General features: G+C 39.5%; 1 protein-coding gene across 4 annotated transcripts; it reads left to right on the top strand.

Moving 5' to 3' along the window:
* The first annotated feature begins 1,409 nt into the window (after positions 1 to 1,409).
* Positions 1,410 to 19,021, top strand: RAD23A (RAD23 homolog A, nucleotide excision repair protein). Of its 4 annotated transcripts, XM_081321810.1 has the most exons (10): positions 1,444 to 1,635; positions 4,525 to 4,566; positions 4,964 to 5,125; positions 5,437 to 5,615; positions 6,045 to 6,100; positions 7,430 to 7,557; positions 9,082 to 9,157; positions 9,386 to 9,516; positions 10,463 to 10,627; positions 15,917 to 19,021. In XM_081321810.1, exons 1-10 carry the CDS (start codon positions 1,564 to 1,566, stop codon positions 16,028 to 16,030), a joined length of 1,125 nt encoding a protein of 374 aa, XP_081177936.1. In that variant the 5' UTR covers positions 1,444 to 1,563; the 3' UTR covers positions 16,031 to 19,021. The 4 variants fall into 4 exon arrangements, with proteins under 4 accessions (XP_081177937.1, XP_081177935.1, XP_081177934.1 ...); XM_081321811.1 differs by lacking the exon at positions 4,525 to 4,566 and having other exon boundaries at positions 1,410 to 1,635; XM_081321809.1 differs by lacking the exon at positions 4,525 to 4,566 and having other exon boundaries at positions 1,443 to 1,635; positions 4,835 to 5,125; positions 6,066 to 6,100.
* Positions 19,022 to 21,455: the final 2,434 nt, after the last annotated feature.

Here is a 21,455-nt window from a genome sequence, read left to right as displayed (position 1 = left end):
TTGGGTTGTTCAGGGAGGGTTTGTAGAGCCCCATCAGGAAGATAACGGTAGGAATTGGGGTGGGTGTTTACATATAAAAGGCAGAGAGGGAGGGTGGGCTTCTGGAGGTGGAAAGGACAGTATCAGATGGGTCATCCCACTTGTTCACACTTGAATGTATGCAAGATTGAAGAAAATTTCTATTAAATTAAACTTCACATCTGGCCCATAATGCTGATCTTTTGATGTCTTTATTGGGGTTAGACGGGAATTGCAGCTTAACAAAAAGCTTTTGGTATTATAAAGCTGTTGTGCATGGTGATACCAGATCCTTGAAGAGCCAGTTTGGTGTAGTGTTCAGGCATGTCAAACTGCCGGCCCGTGGGCTGGATACATCATGCCGAAACCGCGCCCACCCCATTTGCCAGCAATGGGGAAAAAGTCACGATACGTGCAATGTTGCGAGTTTGACATGCCTAATAGATTGTCAGTTGTAATCCTGTTTTAGGCACAAAGCTGGCTGTTTGACCTTGGGCCAGTCACTTTCAGCCCTAGAAAGGAGGGTAACAACAAACCACTTGAAAAACCTTGCCAAGAAAACCACAGAGCAGAGTGAGAAATGGATACTATTGAATGAAAGAAAAAAAATCCTTTACTGCAGTATATGACCCTTACAGTAGTTTAAATTCTGAGAACAGCTAATCCTTGTGGAATTTTAAGAATATAAATTGTTGAGTGACCTCTTCAGCCTTCTGAGAAACAAAATCATGACAAAATGGAAAACAATTTTCTGCCAGAGAGTAATATCTTAAAAGATTCACTTTCTGTACTTGAACACAGCCATCTTGGCTTGGTCAGGTCAGTAAATTTATAAAATTACACCACCTTTTAGCCCTTTTTTTTTCCTCGTGGGATGGCTATCTCCAGGAGATTGGAGTGGGACATAGGCAAGCTAGCTGCAAGACTTCAATTGCAAATTTGCGGACAAGTTGACCACAATAGTTTGATATTTTAGTACAATCTTGTCTATACAAGCAAAAGCTCTGCTTTGAGCAAGAGTCGGAAAGTTCTGGTTACGTAGCTGATCTTAATTTATGTGGTATTTAGGGGTCGTCTATTAAGTTAGTATTTGGAAATATGCCCTGGATCGGCTGATATCTAGCAAAACAAAAATCAGCGTCGTCCCCATCCCCCCCCCCAAAAAAAAACAACAAAAACCCCGAGTCTGCTCTATCTTCCGCTTCACCAACTACCGTTCCTCTCCCTTCTAACTAAAGCGTCAGTCGAAAGCCACCAATCCGCACACCACCCCCTCCGGGAGCTGCACTCCGCGGAAAACAATCCCAAGACAAACCGGAAGCCAAGCAATGTGACGAAGCGGCCCGTAGATGCTGTCTCTATGGTGAAAGTTTCTTTCCTGTCTCTCATCACGTGGGAAGGGTCAGGCTGGGAGCGGAAGCGGCGCGAAGTGCGCGTAAAATGGCGGCGTCGTGAAGTTGCATGTTGTGGGGGGCCCTCCGCTGAGTCCGTTGGCAGGAACCGCCAGTTTTCGCCGCAGCCCCCCTCCCCCGCCCAGCTCTCGCCATGGCGGTGACGGTCACCCTGAAGACTCTGCAGCAGCAGACGTTCAAGATCCGAATGGAGCCTGACGAGACGGTGAGGGGCGGCGGGTCTTTGGTCTTCTCCCCTTCCGGCCCTCCTCCCGTGTGTAGTCTGTGCGTGGCTTTCCTCGTTAGGCGTCCTCCTCCACACCCCTCGGAAATAATCTCTGAACTAGCGTTTCTTGCTTCTCAGTGAATTTCGCTCCCGGTGTTTCATTTGGGAGGGCATTTATATCGCCCTGCTCTACTTTCCCAGATGTGGAATCTGCCTCTAATCTGGCTTCTCCTGATGTCACTCTTTTAAAACTACATAATCAGCCGGGCATATAAGGAAAGTAGCGATTCCTTTTCTCCCTTTTAATAACTTGGTATTATAATTCGCTGTTGAGTTTCTGTAGTTCGAGGCTGCTGAGCTGGTAATTAACAATCCTGCTTTTTCTTCATTTCCTCTTGCCGTTGTTCCGGTTTTCAGGTGGCTTCCTTACACGAATGAGCCAGACACGCTGTTCCATTGTTTTCTGACGTAGTATGATATTTAGCCTTCATTTCTAATCCTGAAATGAAATGATATGTTGTCTGCGGGTTATATTTACTACTCATGCTATCCTTTTTTGGGAGGAATGTATTATGCAAAGTGCCAGGAAGCACTAAATACAGTAGTAATAACCAAGATACTCTAGAAAAAAGTCTAACCGAGATAATTATACCCCTCCTTACTATCCTTCTTTTCACTATGCCCATATATTTTCTATTTTTTAATATTCTCTTTTTTCGTTTTTGAGAGTCCTTAATTTCCATCCAACCACACCTTTCTTGATATCCCTCTTTCCTAAAACCATTCATGTTTCCATTCTACTTAGTATCGTTTTGGAGGTCTCCCATACAAAGTATATGAGGTTTCTGGGACGGCGGCATTCCTATTTATCAACTTTTCTTCAGTTGCAAAAACAGTATTACAATGAATCCTGTGCCTTTCTTTTCTGACTTTTTTGTTGCAGCATTATAGTGATTTGTCAGATTTAAACCTATTTTAATGAAATGATGTTGAAATGACTCCAGATATTAAAACAATATATATAAGAAAATAATTTGTTATTTGGTGGGGTGGTAAGGGATCATTTTATCAGTGGTGGGAAACTGATTCAAATGCCTCATTTGCTTCACTCTTGTGCATCAGGAGTCATTATGACTTTTTTTTTAGTAAATACAATGCTTTGAGCTACAAAACAATGGTTGAAGTGGGCGGGAGTTTGGACTAGATGATCTCTAAGTACCTTTTAGTCCTTAAAATTCAATGATTATGTGAAGCATCTGCTGTTGCAAATGAGCAAATTTCTAGTTTGTTCTTAATTATCTCTTTGCATTCAAGTTATAAAGCTGTTGTAAAACTTGAATATATATCTGTGTCTGTGTGAAAAGTCTTTTTCATGAAATGTGACATTCTTTTCATTTGGATGCTTTTGCTGTAAGAGCACCTATTTCAGTTTAATTTTTGGCCACTGCTGCACAAGAGTCCTGTCAGCATAAGGAATTTTAAAAGTTAGAACACATAAGGAGAGAGAACAGGTATATTAGCTCAGAGCTTCCATATTGTCATCTTCACATTTTACTAGTTTTTAACAACACCAAGAACTTCCACATATTAACTGTTTTCAGTCTAACTTTTTGAAAAGAGAAGTCCTCTTTAGGACTTAAGTACATTAGGCTTACATCTGTGTATGTATACAAGGATTTCTGCACCTCAGTGAACTGATCAGTAAAATTAGAATATGCCCAAAACATTATAGACTAGTCATAAATGCTAATCCCCAACAATATGGCCCTGCAAGATTTAAAACTGGGAGTTCACACTTTGAGTATGTAAGTAGACAGACTGTTATTATTAGAAGAAGGGTACTACTTTAAAGCCTTATTTTAAAGAGTTTTTAAATTCAAGATTATAATGCTTGAATTATCTACCATTGCTCATAGTCTTTCAGTTTTGCAGCAGAGAGTGTATTCATGATACCCTCCAGGTCCTTTAGCATCACAGCAAATGAAATTTGTACAGAGTTCAATTGTGTGGAAGAATAGTAGTATGTGACACTTCTCAATATCCCATTAAGCAATTCAATAACTGGAGAGTTCTCCTTTGTGTAAGTGGGAGGTGTTTCTGTGTAATGACCTGATTAATCTGAAGTAACAGAAATAACTGTACACTTTGAATCTCTATTTTTCAGTATGTCTCAGAAAAATGGTGTAATAAAATTTAGTCTTTGTTCCATTTAACAGTACTTGTATTAGGTGAAAAATTTACCTACCATAATCTGGAGCTTTCCAGATATTTTGGAAATTGATCATGCTTATTAGGGGTTCCAAGAGTTGGGTCAACACATTTGAAAAAAAAACATTAAGTTAAGGTAAGACTGCTTTGGCCTCATCTTTCATCCTTTTGTGAATTTGAACAGTGAAGAAAACAATTATTAATATTCCATATAACCTAGCAGGATAATGCAACATAACTATTATTCCACATTCTTCAGCAACATTTTCCTATTTGGAACAAAAACTATTTACTTCTGTTATATTTATTATTAAATTTGTATGTTATCCATCTCATTAATAAGGCGAGTCTTCACCTTTTCACCTTTTATTGGTTTTTGTGGTCAAAATAGTTTGCAGAATCCAATCTGGGTTGGTCATCTGTACTGGAGCCTCCATCCTCGGGGAGCTTCTCTCTAGCAGTTCCCTGAAGATGGGCCCCAGCACGATTCCAAAAGCTCGGAAGACAAAACCTCCCTGGTCCCGGGTGACCGACCCAGAATGGATCCTGCAACATTATCCTGCAACGTATATTTACCTTCATTTGTGACAAAATAATTTCTTTGCCCAGATTATTGAGTACTATATTTCAACAAAGGAGAATACTGCTTGTTAGAAGACAGTTCTCATGTCTTTTGCATAGGAAGGAATGAACATAATTTCGAGAGAACAGTGCCTAGCCAATGTAAGTAGGGCTTTTGGGTTGCAGAAGTAAAATAAAAACATTAATTCCATATATCCTTGTCTTTGGTTTGGAGATGGGGAGTGATGGGGTGTCAAGACAATAGGATCATCTTTCCTAACAATTTATAGAAACCATTCCCATTCTTAATCAATAGGAATGGATTCTCAACGAGCATTAGTTATAGTGATGTGTCATTTAAAGTTCTTGCACTCAGGCCATTTCTCATTCTCTACCCCTGAATGCATCACCCACTCTTTGCATTCAGCAGCTTCTCCGTGCCGCATTTCTCCATCTGGCACTTGCATCTATAGTTCAACACTGTTGGGATAGAAAGAATTGGCCTTTTAAGTATTCAGTACAAGGTGGATGGTGGAGCCAGCTTGGTCTTGACCCACAGGTCCGAGTACTTAAGGAGAAGATTGAGGCTGAAAAGGGCAAGGAAGCTTTCCCCGTGTCAGGCCAGAAGCTTATATATGCTGGCAAGATCCTGAGTGATGATGTCCCCATCAAGGAATACAAGATTGATGAGAAGAACTTCGTAGTGGTGATGGTCACCAAGGTATGGTTGAGCATCTCCTTTGCTTCATGATAATGATTTTCTTGTTTCAAAGGGCTACTGTGTTTCAGCAGTTTTCCTTTGTATGAGTAGTGATAAAATCATTTTTATTAGGAAATGGGGTACTGGTACTAGTCTGTTAGGTACTTCAGTAATGGGGGTGGGTAGTCAAAAGATACTATAGATACTGCTTTCCGTACTAATCAGTACACGAAGAGTAGTTTTTTGGGCTCACCCTTCTCGATGATATAGCAATTTAGAGTGGAAGAGCTTCACCTCCTTACCTGAGACACTCCTTTTGGCTTTCTGTTAAGAACAAAACAGGCTCAGGAGCTCCTGTTTCTTCACCCACTGATGCAGCACCCACCTCAGAACCCACACCGTCTTCTGGGCCTACAGCAGCTACCGTTTCACCCCTTCAAGCATCCCCATCAAGTGAGGAAAAGCCTCCTGAAGAGTCAGTGACTGTTTCTCCCCTGGAATCTACAGTTGGGTAAGTTTGGCTTATCTTACCCTCCCACAACTCTTTAATAGCTTAGTAAGTAATTTTAGAATGATTTTTCAGAACGAAAGAATAGTTCTGAAAATTCAGTATTATTTCTACTTCATATGTTTTGGAAAGTCCCTGTGCTAATTGTTGGCTCCTAACCTAGTCACTAGGATTTGCTAGTTTCATCCTATCCCTTTTAAAGAAATGGCCTTGATCGTTGATGACTCCAGTTGTCAAAGGTAGATGTGGTCAAAATCTTTACACATAGCAGTTGTTGGCTGATTGTTGATCATAGCTGGGCATATAAGAGAGATTTTATTATTGGAGGGGAAATCAGCCATCCTTTTGCTTAAAATTACTTTTGGATTTTCAACTTTCTCGTCCAGTTATCTGGAAGGACGCAGCTACTATTTCTCTCTCTTAAATTTGCAGCTCTGTTCCCTCTTCAGGTAGCATGGGACGTGAAGATGATGCAGCTTCCACTTTAGGTAGGTGAATACTTTCCTTTGCTTATCAAAACCAGTTTTTAACAGCTTAACTACAATTGGCTGTTTCGTGATTGTGGCTATGGTACCTCCTTTCTCAACTACTCAACTTTCTCAACTAATTCTTACATCAGAGATTCATAGCTAGCTTCTTGAAAGAAAGAATTCAGTTTGAATATACTGCCCTCTGATGGCCATTGCTGATTACATCTTTTCCCTTTAGCTCTAAAATTTGTGGTGTCTTGAGCCACTGTTACCTTTAACATGGATATTCAACAGGATTCCTGCCCCATTAGATTTTTTCTTTAAAACTGACATGTTGCAAAACAAGCAGCAGCCTAATTGCCTTTAATTAAAAAATGCCTATGGTTCTTAAATAGATCCCATATTTTTTTAAAAAAAATAAGATTAGCCTATTACTTTATTATGATGTCTGCCTACCTTTCTAGAAAATGGACCCTGACAGAGGTGGCAGGAAGTATCTTGCAGGAAGAAAGAACAGTAGTAGGTGATATTTGGATAAACTGATCTTTGTAACTGGTAGGGGTCCCTATGAAATCATTTTATGAGAATACCTACGTGTTCTCTAAATATCAAATGTGTTCATCAGCCTCCATGGAATAGAACATTCCCACCTTACTGCTATACCTCGATCTAGCAGACAGTAAATTAGTAGTATTCAGTTTTTGTCTTTTTTTTAAGTGAAATGTTAATTACTTAATCCCAGACTTTCTCCAGTTTTGAAATGCTAAAAGCTATTAGTATAGATGAAGATCAGTGTGGATGAAATTTATTTCACTGTTGACGTGGCTCTTATTCCACACTCCAAGCATCAACAAATGATACTTTGGAAGTTTAATTCTCTTCATCCAGATTGAAATGCCTCGTGTGATTCACCTGCAATTCAGCCTACTTGCCTCTTGCTGGCTGTTATAGCCAGAGCAAAACATAGCATACAGCATTGGCTTTGGGAACTAAGAATTCTGAACTCCAGTCCTCTTTCTGCAAGTAAGCTGCCTGGTGATTAAAAGCCAGGAATCCTGATGATTGAACCTCCATCTCTGTGAAGCAGTGAAATCCAATGATTTATTAAGGATTTTTGTGGATGGGGAGAGACTGAAAACCTCCATTCTGCCTCTAGCTTTCAAAAATATTTGAGGACTTGATAATAGAGAGTTGATGCTTGTATTATTGTTCAATAATACAATAATGCAGGCTTGCCTGTTTTTGCTTTTTGAAGGGGAGGGTGGGCTTTTGGATTTCTTTTAGCCAAAAAAAAATAACAGCAGGCTTTCCCAATAATACAAAACTATCTTCTGTTTGTGTTTTCAGTTACTGGCTCAGAATACGAGACAATGCTGACTGAAATCATGTCAATGGGCTATGAGCGAGAGCGGGTAGTAGCAGCACTACGAGCAAGCTACAACAACCCACACCGAGCTGTGGAATATCTGCTGACGGTAAGGAGAACTTGTTGGATTTAATCTACTCAGGAATTTATTCTCCTGAAATGCCTGGGAGGTTTCTTCATTTCTTCAAAGGAATTGTATTTTTTTCTATGCCAAACTCTTGGGTTTCCTTCCCCTCATTCCATTAGTCTACTATCTACTATCTCAAATAGACATAGCAACATTAGTTTTAACCATTTCAAGCAGATCCTCTTACAGTGTGATCAAATAAGAGGCTTCTGCTCTGCACAGGATGCTTGCTAGTGTGTGATTCAGGGGATAATCAAAATGCGCTGTCTGCCAAGGACTTGATTATCTAAACAGATATATGGCTTATTTGGCCACTGGCTGGACAACAGGCTTGCATGAATGATAGGCATGTCTCAGAATAAATTGCTGTCAGGTAGGTAATCTTGAATTCTCTGGATATTTTAAAGTATACCTCTCACAAGCTTTAACAAGCATGACCAGGGGTCAGATGTAGAATTGTACCTCAAAACATCTGGAACAGGACTGCATATTGCTGTTTAACTCATTCATTATATCTGCATTTGTGGGATGATGTTTGCACACACAATAGAGTGAATCAATCTCTTTTTTTAAATCTATCTTCTGCCACATCTAACAGGAAGCTGAAGAAAGTTCTGTCACCTCAACTAATCTCTTGTGGTGATCTCAGTGAAAGTCACGTCTCACCAATACTGACTCCGTAGTTGCTGCTAAGGAAACAAATTTGAAAATGAATCTTGGAGATCTTTTGTCATACAGTATACAATATTGTGAGGCATTGAAGTGGATGACTAAGGCCTCCATGATAACTAATATCTCTTTGTGTAGTTAATGTCCCCTTGTGTACTTTTAACAGAAAATTGTTTTATGAATGTCTAATTCAGGGGTGTCAAACTGCTGGCCCACGGGCCGGATGCATCATAGCAAAACTGCGCCCACCCCATTGCTGGCAATGGCAAAAAAAAGTCACGATACATCGCGACACATCACGTGATGTTACGAGTTTTACACCCCTGGTCTAACTGAACATACTCAGGATGGAAAGGCAAAGTAAATCTTTTTACAGAACTAAATTCTAAACCTACATGAATCTATCTGGTCTTGTGGTCTTACATTCTTTGTTCAACATTCATACAGAAAAAAATAAGCCATCTAAGTCTTGAAAATTGAAATAGTTAAGAGTAAATGGAATTAACTGAATGGAGCACAAGAAGGTAGCTGTTAAGGAGCTATTATTTTAGGGGAGAGAGAAAGGAAGAGAGATCTGAAAAATGAAAATGTTTTCTTTCTTTTCTCTGAAAGTTTTCCTGGTTTTGGAGCCAATAATAGAAACATTATTATAGTGTTAGTGAATTTTATACAGTTTCCACCCATGTCTGATTCTACAATTTAGAGAAGACTGCAGTCTCTGCCCTTGGTTGTAATTGTGTGCTAATGGCCAGTTTCCCAGCCACTCTAGAGTACTTTTCAATCAAACAGTCTGAGAATAGTTTTATAATTCTACTTTTTTTCTTTTTTACTTTGCAGGGCATACCAGGTAGTTCAGAACCCGAGAGAGCTCCTATCCAGGAGAGCCAGCCTCAAGATCAACCTGCACCAGAAGGTAAATTATCTTTTTCTCTTGCCCACATAGAACATTTTCTGAGTAGAAATTCTAATTAGTACATATAAGGATACTCAGGCAGTTGGTGTGGTGGAGAATAGCTGTTCATTCTAGAAGGCAGAGTGGCTCATTCCTTTGTGCACATTCCTCAAATACATTCTAATCCTTTCTCGCTGTTTGCTGTCATTGTGGTTGAATGCATGGCATTAATACTCCTTGGACCTACAGGAGAGAATCCTCTGGAATTTCTGCGAGATCAGCCCCAGTTTCAGAATATGAGGCAGGTGATACAGCAGAATCCAGCTTTGCTCCCAGCTTTACTGCAGCAGTTAGGCCAAGAGAACCCTCAGCTGCTCCAGGTAATTTTCTTTGGGCTTTCTTTGTTTTCCTCTTCCTGGCAACATTGCAGCAAATGTAAGCTATTGTGGAAGGAAATTCTAGTTTTTGGAGGATCCCACAGAAGTCTCTTTGATTCTCAGTGGGGAGGAGGGGGTAATCACAATAATCTAAGCAAGTCATGGATCCCTGCTTCATCTGGTAAACAGTGCCACATGTTTAGCTATGTTCTCAATTCTTCTCGTGACTTTGATTATGAGAATTATACCCTATGTTGAGATGGATGTTTGGTTTTGGAAATCATTTCATTATGTTTTTTTCAATCTTGCCTCAGTTTCTTTCTTGTTCTGGAGATTTGTCTATAGTTAGTCCTCGCTTATGACTACAGTTGGGGCCGGTAACTGTTGCTAAGTGAAATGGTTGTTAAGGGAGATATCATATGACTCACATATTTACTCCCACTATGGTCATTAAGCTAATCACCCCAGTCATTATGTGACACATCACATGACTGACTTGTTTCTTCATTGACTCTGCTTATTGAAGCTGGCTTACAGTGTGCAAATGGCAACCACAAGTTTATGCTACAGTCATAAGTACAAGGACCAGTCATAAACTTCCTTTTCCTGTGCCATTGTCAATTTGAACAGTCACTAAATAAGGCAATTAAACAAGGATTGTCTTGCTGGTCACTGAATCAGCACATTTACATGGCTTTTAATTATATATGGGTAGCTTGAAAAGCAGATCCAAGTTCATGACACTTGAGAAAACAGAGGGATAAGAATGGGAATAGCAGATGGAGGAAGATAGATCCACAGGTGTGTGGTCCCTTCAGCTGTTCTACCAAACTACCAGCATTGGAAATAATGATGTGGGTGTGTTACATCAGCAGGAACTATATGTTGTGCCAGTTGCACAGATGTACATGCAGAGTGTTTGGTAACGATGAGCATTCTTCCTTCGCAGCAAATTAGTCAGCATCAGGAGCAATTCATTCAGATGCTCAACGAACCTCTGGGTGAAATGGCTGACATCGCAGACATTGAGGGAGAGATGGGTGCTATTGGGGAAGAAGCTCCCCAGATGAACTACATCCAAGTTACGCCTCAGGAAAAAGAAGCCATAGAAAGGGTAAATGTTTTGAACTAGGGAAGAAGGGACAGTGGCAAAGAAAGAAGGACCTCAGAGTATTTGTGGTCTTTCTCAGCTTGAATTTTTCAGTAGGGGGTTTGCTTCTAAGAATTTCCTTCTTGACACATGGAACAATTTAATGAAGGCATGTATAGCTAATTTGGGGTTGAAGGTTTACCTGAACATGTCAATGGCATGCTAGGATTGCACTAAAAAATAGTTAAAAAAACCTAAAAAACAATTTGAAATCAAATGTAGCTGATACTATTCTTACATCATGCATTTAACAATTTTATTCTTCAGTCACATTAAAATTACAAGTTGGTTGCAATTTTTAGAGATCTTTATGAATCATTCCTAGACTCAAGGCATGGACTTCTGCCGTAGCAGCTAAAATAGTGATAATTCTTTCTGTTCTTTGGAGCAGGGCTTTTCAACCAGTGGTATGTGTACCACCTGTGGTACTTTGTCATGTGGCAGGTGGTAGTGACTGCTAGCCAAGTGTTGCAGGGGAGGGGAATGAGCGGAAGGAAGCCAAGCCTGAGGAAGAGGCAGCTGCAACTGCAGGACTATCTGGGCTCTGCAGAAGCCCCAGGAGCCAGCAGGGCTCCAGCTGATTGGTGCTTCTGGAAGCAGCAGGGAGTTGGAGGTGAACTGAAGAAAAAGGTGGGGAGCAGAGGAGAGGCTATAAAAGGAGGTGGTTTGGGCAGGAAAGGGGGGGAAAAAGACAACAGAGAAAGAGAAGAAGAGGTCAGCCGGCAGGGAGGAAACGGACAGAGAAGCAGCAGCTGTTGCTGGAAGAAAAGGTCCCTTGGTTCATCTCCAGCCAGGAGAATGCAAACAGCGCTGATGAAATGAAAAGCTGGCATGTCAGAAAGGAGGTGGGTTTATTTAGTTCTGGATCAGCTGGCAGCTTGATTGGGTTACCATAAGGATTTTTTATAGCGTTTTGTAATTCAGAGGCTCCTTTGTGTGCTTTAGTTATTGGAATATTTTAGTCTGTATTTTAGGCTAGCTGTAGGTTTAATCCCTTTAAACAAATGTAATTAGTTTTACCCCTTATCTTGAGTCTGTCTATGGCTTTTGGAAAGTTTTCTTTGAAGTTAAACAGGTTTAATTTTAAAACTAAAGCTTTTCACAATTGCGGGAGCCTTTCAGTCTGGGTTACAACATTGTGGCACGTGACACCCCTGAGGCAGCTTAAAGAAAAAAACAACAACCAGAGTTTATGTGTTTATTTTGTGAGCCTTTCTTGCTTTGCACTTGATTCCTGTGTCTTTAAGGGTACAGGGAAGGGATTGGTGTGTGTGTGTGTGTGCATTCTTATTACACTGTGGAAGGAGAGCTAAGAAGGGCCGACCAGCTAGCTCAGGGGTTTACAAACTTAGCAACTTTTAAGACCTGTGGACTTCAACTCCCAGAATTCCTCATCCAGCCATGATGGCTGAGGAGTTCTGGGAGTTGAAGTCCACAAGTCTTAAAACTGCCAAGTTTGAAGACCCCTGAGCTAGCTGATAGTGGTGCATATTAATAAACATGGATAAATTCATTGTACATTTGTCAGTGCAAAGGGAAAGTGATTCAGCAAAGGAACAGGCACCAAAGAAATTAAAACTGGTACTTTTTTACTTTTTTCCTACAGTTTGTAATATTTTATTAGATTATAGAATAAAATACAAAAGCAAATACGACACAGTGGGGAGGAAAAAGGGGAAAGTGAGGGGGAGAAGAGAAAAAGAACTGACTTCCTCTGTTGCAGTACAAAGAAGCATTAAAATTGAACCTCAACTTTTTACTTTTCCATAATATTATAAACTAGCCATTTCTATAACAACAAATGTATCTAATCAGTAAAAGCCCAAATCCCCCCCTTTTTTTTTAGTCATCAAGTTTTTGACACCTTGCTAAGCATTGGTGGTACTCAAATATTGTCATGTCCTAAAAGTGGTACAATCTGTGATAAGGTTGAAAAGCCCTGCTTTAGAGAAACGTTAGTCCAACCAGTACAGAAGGAATTGACCTTGCAATAGTACTATGGATTTTGGTCAGCTTTAAAGTCCAATCACCTTCTGTCATGGAGTATGAACTAGATTCGGATGATAATGACGGCGAGAATCAACTGTGTGGAATATTCTGATTGGAATGTGAGCTCTGAAATTGCAATGCTATTGTTTTTTATTCTTATTTTTCTCTAAGACAAACACTTTGAAATAGGCGTTTTGATCCTGCTTTTTTCCTCTAGTGGAGATACTTCCAGATCTATAATAGTTCAGTTGGATGGAGAAGGCTACATGTCAGAATACTACATAATCATTTGCAACATCAAGAAAAGCTTGTTTATACTTAAAGTGCATTATTAAAATTAACATTCTGTTTTGCATAAATATGACTAATTGCATATATATATATATTTTTTTTTTAATTAAAAAGTTTTAACATACAATTTTTCCTTTAAAAATCCCCCCTCCCCCTCCCTTCTCCCTCCCCCCCCACCTCTCCCCCCTCCCCCCTCCCCCCCGACTTCCCAGAGCTAAGTACAAGGTATATAAAAAAAAACAATCATAAACAACCATATACTAACATCCATAACCTCTAAAATCCATCACTCTCTAGCTTATATAGGATAATATATATATATATATTAAATATATATAGAAAAACAAAAATAGGAAAAAAGAAGAAGAAAAGAAAGTAGACTTATTCAAATGCTACATGAAACTTCTTAACCCTATAAATCCATTTTCTCCATTCCATAATATAACGTTCTTGCGAAAAATCTTAGGCCAAAATCTACACCATCTCTGCCAGGTCAAAAATCTTTGAAGTCACTCTCCTATAATCGGCAGTTCCTCTTTCTTCCATTACTAAGCTATCAAAAGTCTTGCTGCCGTAATTAAATTTCACATAATTAGTATCCACAACCGTAACGTCCGCAATTATCCCCAACAAAGAAAAAAGAAAAAAAAACAAAAAATTTGCGAACAAAACTTTATCCTTTGCTTAAAAATCTTCTACATATTCCACCAAATTTTTATCCAAAAAGCCTTGATCTCCACATCTCCAACATTTTGGCTGATAGTCCGGATACATACTTGCAAACTTTTTAGGATCTAAATGCCATCTATAAAGCATTTTATAAAAGTTCTCTCTTTACGTTCCTAACCCAAATCTTTTCCCACGTGTCCATTGCGATAACTTCCTAGGTGTTCGTTGTGGAAATTCCATAGACTTCTGCTGGTCTTGCTCTTTTATTATTTTCTTTTTGATCGTTTTAAAGCAGCACGCGTCACCCTCCGCTCTCCAGGATCATCCAAAGAAATTGTAGCTTGATCTCCTCCAGCACCATTCTCCTCTATCTGTCCATCCTCAGTCTCTTGATGTTCTCCTTCTCCAGATCCCTTTGCAGCTTCCAGAAGTGATAATGAGGTTGCTTTTAAAACGTTATTATAAAAATCTCGCGCCTGCATCACAGTAATCAGACGGTACCTTTTACCTTCATACATCACCATCAACCCAACTGGAATCTCCCATCTGAACCTTATATCTCGTTGCTTGAGCTCTTGCACGAGGAATATGAAATCCTTCCTTCTCCTTAAAATCTTTGGAGGAATTTCTTTTAAAACCAAAACTTCTTGATCAGCAATCACCACTTTAGAATCATAGGCAACTTGTATAACTTCATCTCTAATTTCCCTCTTAGTAAAATAAACCACCACATCTCTAGGCAGCTTTCTCTGTCTTGCAATCCATGAATTCACACGAAACACTTTATCCATGCCTCCCTTTATTTCAGATGCTGGCTGATTCAATACCACTTCCAGAGCCTCAGAAATCAGCTGCTTTAGATCTTCCTTAATATTCTCTTTTAAACCTCTAATTCTAACAGCAAACTGCATCTGGTAATATTGAGCAAGACTCAATTCTCTGTCCATTTTGTCTCTTAAATCTTCATTCTCCAGTACTTTTGCTTCTAATATGGCATTCTTTTGAGTCAAATCTTCCACTTTTTCCTCCAATTCTTCCACACATTCAGCCACTTTATACACTGAGGACAAAATGTCTACCTTCATCACCCTGAACTTCTGTTCCATCCTCTCTTCCATTCTCTCCTCCAATTTCTCCAATTTCGCCTCCATCTGTGCAAATTTATCACCCATTGATTCCAGAATTACCTGGGCATGTTTTTCAAGAGCATCTTGTAAATCCTTCGATGTCAATACATCAGGAAGGTGCAACGCCTGCAATGATGATTGTTGTACCGGAGAAGTTCCAGCACTCCGAAGAGTTTTTGAGGGAGGTTTAGCCGCCATCTTTTTCACTTGTGACGCACTTTCACTTTAAGTTTAAAAAGTCCATCAAGCTAGAGAGTAGAATATAATAATCCTCTTCACCTTTTCCTCTTGTACCGCTCTGCCTGCTCCTTTTATTCCATAGTCCTTCCTTCAGGCAGGGGTGGTCGCAGACGCCTGGCTCTGCTCCATGAAGTCCGGAGCAGAGATGCTGACCAGCTGGGAGCCACCCAGGCTACGGGGGAGTTCAATCCTTCAGCCGCCCAAGCTACAAGCTCAGGCGGCCCCGGAGAACTCAACCCCTACCTGGGGCCTCACCCCCTCCTCTTCTCCTGAGGAGGGGGCTTCAGATTCGCCCGAACAGCTGATCGGCGCTGTTTCGGGCGAAAATCACTCAGCTGAGCCGCGGGCAGCCCGGGAAGGCTGTCTCCGGCGCCGCGCAGCCACCGGAAGTCGACTAATTGCATATATTTATGTTCTGTTCTGAAACCACTATTAGATTCTTCTTGGATTTGGAGGGATTTTTTTGGAAAGAAGCTATTCCTACTGGCATGAGGAGAATTGGATAAATGGGATTAAGCTAGCATGGCAAGAGATGAAAAATCAGCTCGTTAAACCTTTCACATTTTCAAAAGAACTTTAAAACAAAAGAAAAATATGTGACGTGTACAAAATGCATGAGACCCTGAGATTTGTATTAAGCCTATAAATGATAATTTACATTCTTCCATTGTGTCTTTTTAAAGAGAAATATTGTGGAATGCTCTTTGCCCCTTCCTAGGGCAGAGTTACAAAAAAGCAGGCAGTCACAAATTAATGGTATTTATGTAGAATTTCAAAAGGCAATTATGTCATTTTTTTATTTCAATATGCTATAGTAAAATTACTGACAATTGGTTACTTGCTGAAAAACTGGATTGTTGCCATAAGTAACTTCTAATATTTTCTTTCTTTTTTTAACTTCCCCATTCCCCCTCTCCCTTCTTCTCCCCTCTCTCAGTTAAAGGCCCTGGGCTTTCCTGAGAGTCTGGTGATCCAGGCATATTTTGCTTGTGAGAAGAATGAAAATCTGGCAGCCAACTTCCTGCTGAGTCAGAACTTTGATGACGAGTGATAAAGAAAAAGTTTTATATAAAATTCTCTATATAAATATTCGTTTATTTAAAGGGGCACTACTGGGCTTGGGTGGTGGTATGATTTGAGAATGTTCCCGGTGAATTGCTGGCTAGAGGAAAATACTCTATCTTGGAAATGGGGCAGTTGGGGAAAAAGCAGAACAAATGGACCTTCTGATTTCTTCTCAAAAACAAAGGCTGCATTTGAGCCCAGCTGCATCTTACAACAGTCCTTAGACTGACAAGGTATTTAGGGAAAGATTGACACAGCAGATGGGTGCTGTTGGATCTTCTCCCATCTTACCTGATTGCATGTGTGCAGACAAATTGCTCTTTTGTTTGCAAATCTATCCCCTTCATGTCAGTGCACATTGCTACAATCCTGAACTTTGTGCCCATCAATTAATTCTCTTGCTGGTACTCTCCCCTTTGCATTCCTTCAATGTTGTTTTGAAATCAGTTTAGTTGTCCATCCCCATTCAAAAGGGTGGCTTGTGTTAGGTGAGTGATATGCCTTCTGACGATCTGTTTGACATTTGTTCCTGTGCTGGAGAGGCGATGCCAGAGTTATGGAATATCTTGTAATTTTGTGCACAAAATCTCATTTTTTTCTATCCTGTCATCGTCCAGTAAGGCAACTACCCACCTTTCTCTATGGTTTTCTGACACTGCTCTTAAAATCATTCCCAAAGAATATCAAGGGAACAGTTTCCCTATACTCATCCAACTTCAAACACCAATGGTTTCTTTTATTTTTTGTTTGTTCTTTCTCTTTTTTAGTGGCATCTCATGATTTTAGCCTGTTCTGCAGACATCTGGCTTTGAAGTGTAGCTCCTGGGGATTGGCTATGTGACATCCATGTATAGTTTTATTACCCATCATTTTAATATTAGGATTTGGAGCCACAAACTTTAATATAATAGCAAAAAATAAATAAATAGGATTTTACAAACCCCTGTAATAACTTGGCATTTTGAGGTAGCTTGAAACACATGCTCATTGTTTCTCTATTTTCTGTGTTGTGTGAATTTTAAAGAATTTTTTTTTCTAGTCTGATTTTACTTGTTCAAAATATTTTTCATCTAAAGATTCCCCAAAAGAGAATCCATTAATAATTGAGGATATTTTTAGTTTTGAAAAATGATCAAATTGACATTTTCCTGAATATTTTAATAGAAAAATATGTAAAGAAGGATCTTATTTTAGTTACACCTTTGAAACTGGAAGTGAGCTGACTTCTGATAAAAAAATTCTTGGTATCTAGGGAAATTGGCTTTAAATACATAGATCGTAGATAGATTCTTTTTTTTTTAGTTTAGATCATCTTTCATTTTTCTGTGGGAATGTTGGTTGAAGCTGTTTCTGGTTTGAACATCAATAAACCTGTCAGTTATCTCATGTTAAATCCCCAGCTTCCTTTGATAAACTAAGCTGCCTTTCCTCACTATCCCTGTAAGAAGCCTGGAAATCCCATTCTTTCCTCAGCAGGTGCCCGTTGCAAAAATAACCAGAGTATTGCCTCTATGCCTCCAATAATAAATTCTGAAGCCATACGTTACTGCTAATTTGTGTGAAATTGTTGTATGACTATGACTGACAGTGCAATATATTGTTTATAAGTTTGATTTGATTTCAGGGCTGGTGGGCAGGCATGGAAGGAAATTAGAAATTTTACTAAGTTTGAAAAAATGTCCAGTGTTCCGAGTATTTTTCCCCAACCAGGTGCCCTCCATATGTCCTGGACTTCACTTATTTTAGCTAGGGATTCTAGAAGTTGAAGTTCAGCACATCTAGAGGGCACTGAAATTACTTAAGGCCTAAAAGGATATAGTCTATATTGTGTGAAAAGAAAGTTATCTTGACCGTGCTGGAATTAGACCAGTTCTGCTATATTGTTCACTGAATAATTGTTTTTGAATAGCATCCAACAAATTAGGCTATAACTTATGATTGCTATTTGAGGTGGAAATTTTACCTGATCGAAATTTTAGATAGCATCATGGTATCTTTGGGTACTAAAGAAATTTTAAAAGCTGCTTCTGACTTGATATTTGGCATGGAAAGAAATACTTTTTTAAGTGGCAGTAAAAGGTGTCTGCATACATGCTTAACCTGAACTGCTTGCTCCAGACTCTTAATTTCCAGTTTTCTTATCAACAAGCAAGAACATTCATGCTGAATTATAGCTTTCTTCAAAGTAGATGGCTGAATATTGGGATGAGTTGATGAGAGTATGTTGCCCCAAAGTGTGATTTGAATGCTTTATTTGTGCCCGAGAGCCTGGGATTTAAGGGAGAGATTTCAGTAGTTTTCATTACTCCTTGTCCCTTTTCATGATGAACAAACCCCCCCCCCCAAAACAAACAAACAAACAAAACACCCCAGGATATAGTAAAATCAACAAACTGGAATGTACAACTAGCAAAATATGTAGATTGGCCTTATACAATCTGGTACTCTAGAACTGTTGGACCAGAACCCTCTAATCACCCAACCAGAGTGAGTATAGTGGATGGAAGTTACAAACTCAATACATCTGGTGTATACCACATTGGGGATGGCTGATGAGCTTAATAACTGAATGTTTGTTGCAAGTCCAAAATTTGATTTAAAAGAACATGTGCATACCAGCATGCAATGTTTTTGATACTGAGCCTTGAGAAAGAAAAACCTGCTGCTGCCTATTTTGCTAAATTAGTTAGAAAGAACTGGAAGTGGAAGAATTTGAAAAACAAAATGAAAGAAAAATGTTTTTGAAGAGTTCATTTGATAAACACTGGGTAAGAGATTTCCACCAAGGCTCTACATAAAGTGGGATAACGGAATGTTACAACTTCAGTTTGCAGGTTCTAATTGAGTGAAAATCCTGTTATGTCCTTCAACTTTAATTTTGGTCTAAATTGGCTTGGAGAGCTCTTTCTGACTCGGGTTGAAATGTTCTAGGCGCTGTGAACGGAGTGTAAAATAAAGAAGTTGTTGAGGCCGCTCAGTGGCAGGAGTGTGATGCTCCTTCAGTGAATGTGTCTGGTTCTTTATTTCTCAAGGGAATTGTTTGGATGAGAAGAGTTCTCAGCAAAGCAATTACGTTTTGGAAACAACAAAATGGATTTCTGAAGTTACTAAAGGTATAATACAGAGTATGAAATTTGCACTTCTCTACAACTTTTTAAAGCAGTGGTGTCTTCATGGGTTGCATGACTGCTTTAAAGAGTTGAAAACAGGTGCAACTTTCACGATCTGTTTCCTCTGAAGCATTTGTTTGAAACAGCATTGCACTATTAGAAAGATATTGACTAAGTAGGATGGAAATTAGTGGATTTTCACTCTACAGTTTGGCTGCTAACTTGCTAAAACTTGCATTGCTGCCTTAGAAAGGAAATTTGCAAAGCTTTGTGCAAGGGAAACTGAAGAATGAAGGATAGTGGTTTCACACATCATGCTAGGCTATGGTTTACTTAATTGTTTTAAGTAACTGCCCTCACACAAAATCCTAAACCACGAGCCACAATTTACACACACAATAAATGGATTCACTTAATATCTTAATCCAAAGCTAGCCAACTCAATTATGGCTTAAGTGTCATCCCAGCTGCATTTATTGCCTTGAGTCATACAGGTAGTCGTTGACTTATGACCAGAACTGAAACCAGAATTCCCATCAATAAGTGATGTCATTAAATGAGTTGTGCTTGATTTTCCTACCTTTTCTGCTGTCGTCATTAAGTGAATCACATTGTTGTTAAATAAATCCAACTTCCCCATTGACTTTGCTTGTCAAAACCCCCTTGGGAAGATTCCAAATGGTGATCACATGTCCCTGTGATGTCGCAGTCATAATAAATACATGCCAGTGCCCAAATTTTGATCAGGTGACTGCAGGGATGTGACGGTTACATGTATCGGGACCAGTTGTAAGTTACTTTTCAGTGCTGTCACTTCAAATAGTTGTAAATTGAGGATTACCTGTATAGTAGAATTAAGGCATTAATTTGTGTCCAATTTCTAGTAGCTGACAATTCTGTCTATCCAGAATTACAAAGTACTCGGCTCTTACTCTCTACAGACAGGAAGAAACAGCCTGGCTCATCTGATATAATGTTCCCTGCTTGGAGGCAATTTTTAATCACATTGGTGGTTATTTGCTACATAATGGCCTCTTTTGGTCAGCACCACCTGGGGCCTTTGCTCAACTATACAGAGATTGCTCTTATTAGACTCGATGCCTCTCTATTCTTACAGGCTTTTGATGTCCTGAGTATCTCATATGTAAAACTGGCTCAGTAAAATGGGTGCTATCAGTGCCCAGAGAATTTTGGCTGGGAGCTAGATTCTCAAATTGGGTGACCTGTCCAAGCAAGATTATGATTAATGGCAGGTGTCTTCTGAATAAGTAATTCAAATCCAACTTGCTCATTTTTGCCTAGTGCCTGCTGATTGTAGCAAAGGGAGGAAGCATGTTTGCATTTGTATGGGCAAACATACAAATTTATCAGCTGTCTTTTGGCTGCTTCTTCCCAAATTGGCTAATTACATGAGATTAATGCTTAGAAGCAGCGCTTCTCTCTCTTCTAGCACCATCTGCTCTCCTGTATGAGGCCTATTATTATTTGCCAATGTCTGGATTCTGTTTTGTAGGTTTGACCCTGACTGTAGGAATAAGTACCGTCTACACCGGTGATGGCAAACCTTTTAGAAACCAAGTGCCCAAGCTGCAATCCAAAACCCAATTACGTATCGTTGGGTGCCGGGTGGGCATGGCCCATTGGGTGGGCGTGGCTGTAGTGGTAACGGCAGACGGTGGGACTAAAAATTAAATCAATTCCAATGAGATTTTTTTCCCCATGAGAAGTTGAAATTGATTGAACCTTTTTTTTGCACACAGAAGCAGAGGCCTAAAGTGAAAAGGTTTTATAAAACCAGCTGAAGGCCTAGGACTGGGGTGATGGCACGTGTGCCCACAGAGAGGGCTCTACGTGCCACCTGTGCCATGTGTGCCATAGGTTCGCCACCACGGGGGTCCACTGAAAGAAAGGCAAAGGCTTTGCTGAGAGGTTCAAATGGAAGGAATTGTTTATGGGAAAGGATATAATGTAGGAATGTATTTTTTAAAAAGTGCTGTTGGTTTTCAAAGTTGTAAATCTACAAAATGCTCATAGCACTTAAACAATGAAACTACTATAATGCTTGACTATTTTTGTCTCCAACATGCTTCTTCAGTCTTACCTGTTTTCCTTGTATTGCTTTGCCTATTATGGAGAAGTTTTTTCCTCCAATAATTTTATGTAGGAGTGATCCAAATATGAAAGTTGAACAAATTCGTATGAAATGCTTTTGAAAAAATAGTTAGATTGTGACTTTTTAGGGATAACTTGTTAGATGGTGGACAATATCCAGAGCTTAGATTTAATCCATTATTCAAGTTA

This window comes from Vipera berus, assembly GCF_964194415.1.
Source record: "Vipera berus genome assembly, chromosome: 2".
In the NCBI taxonomy this organism is placed as follows: Eukaryota; Metazoa; Chordata; class Lepidosauria; order Squamata; family Viperidae; genus Vipera; species Vipera berus.
Note: the sequence above shows the minus strand (reverse complement) of the source record. Positions and strands in the feature narration are given on the sequence as shown.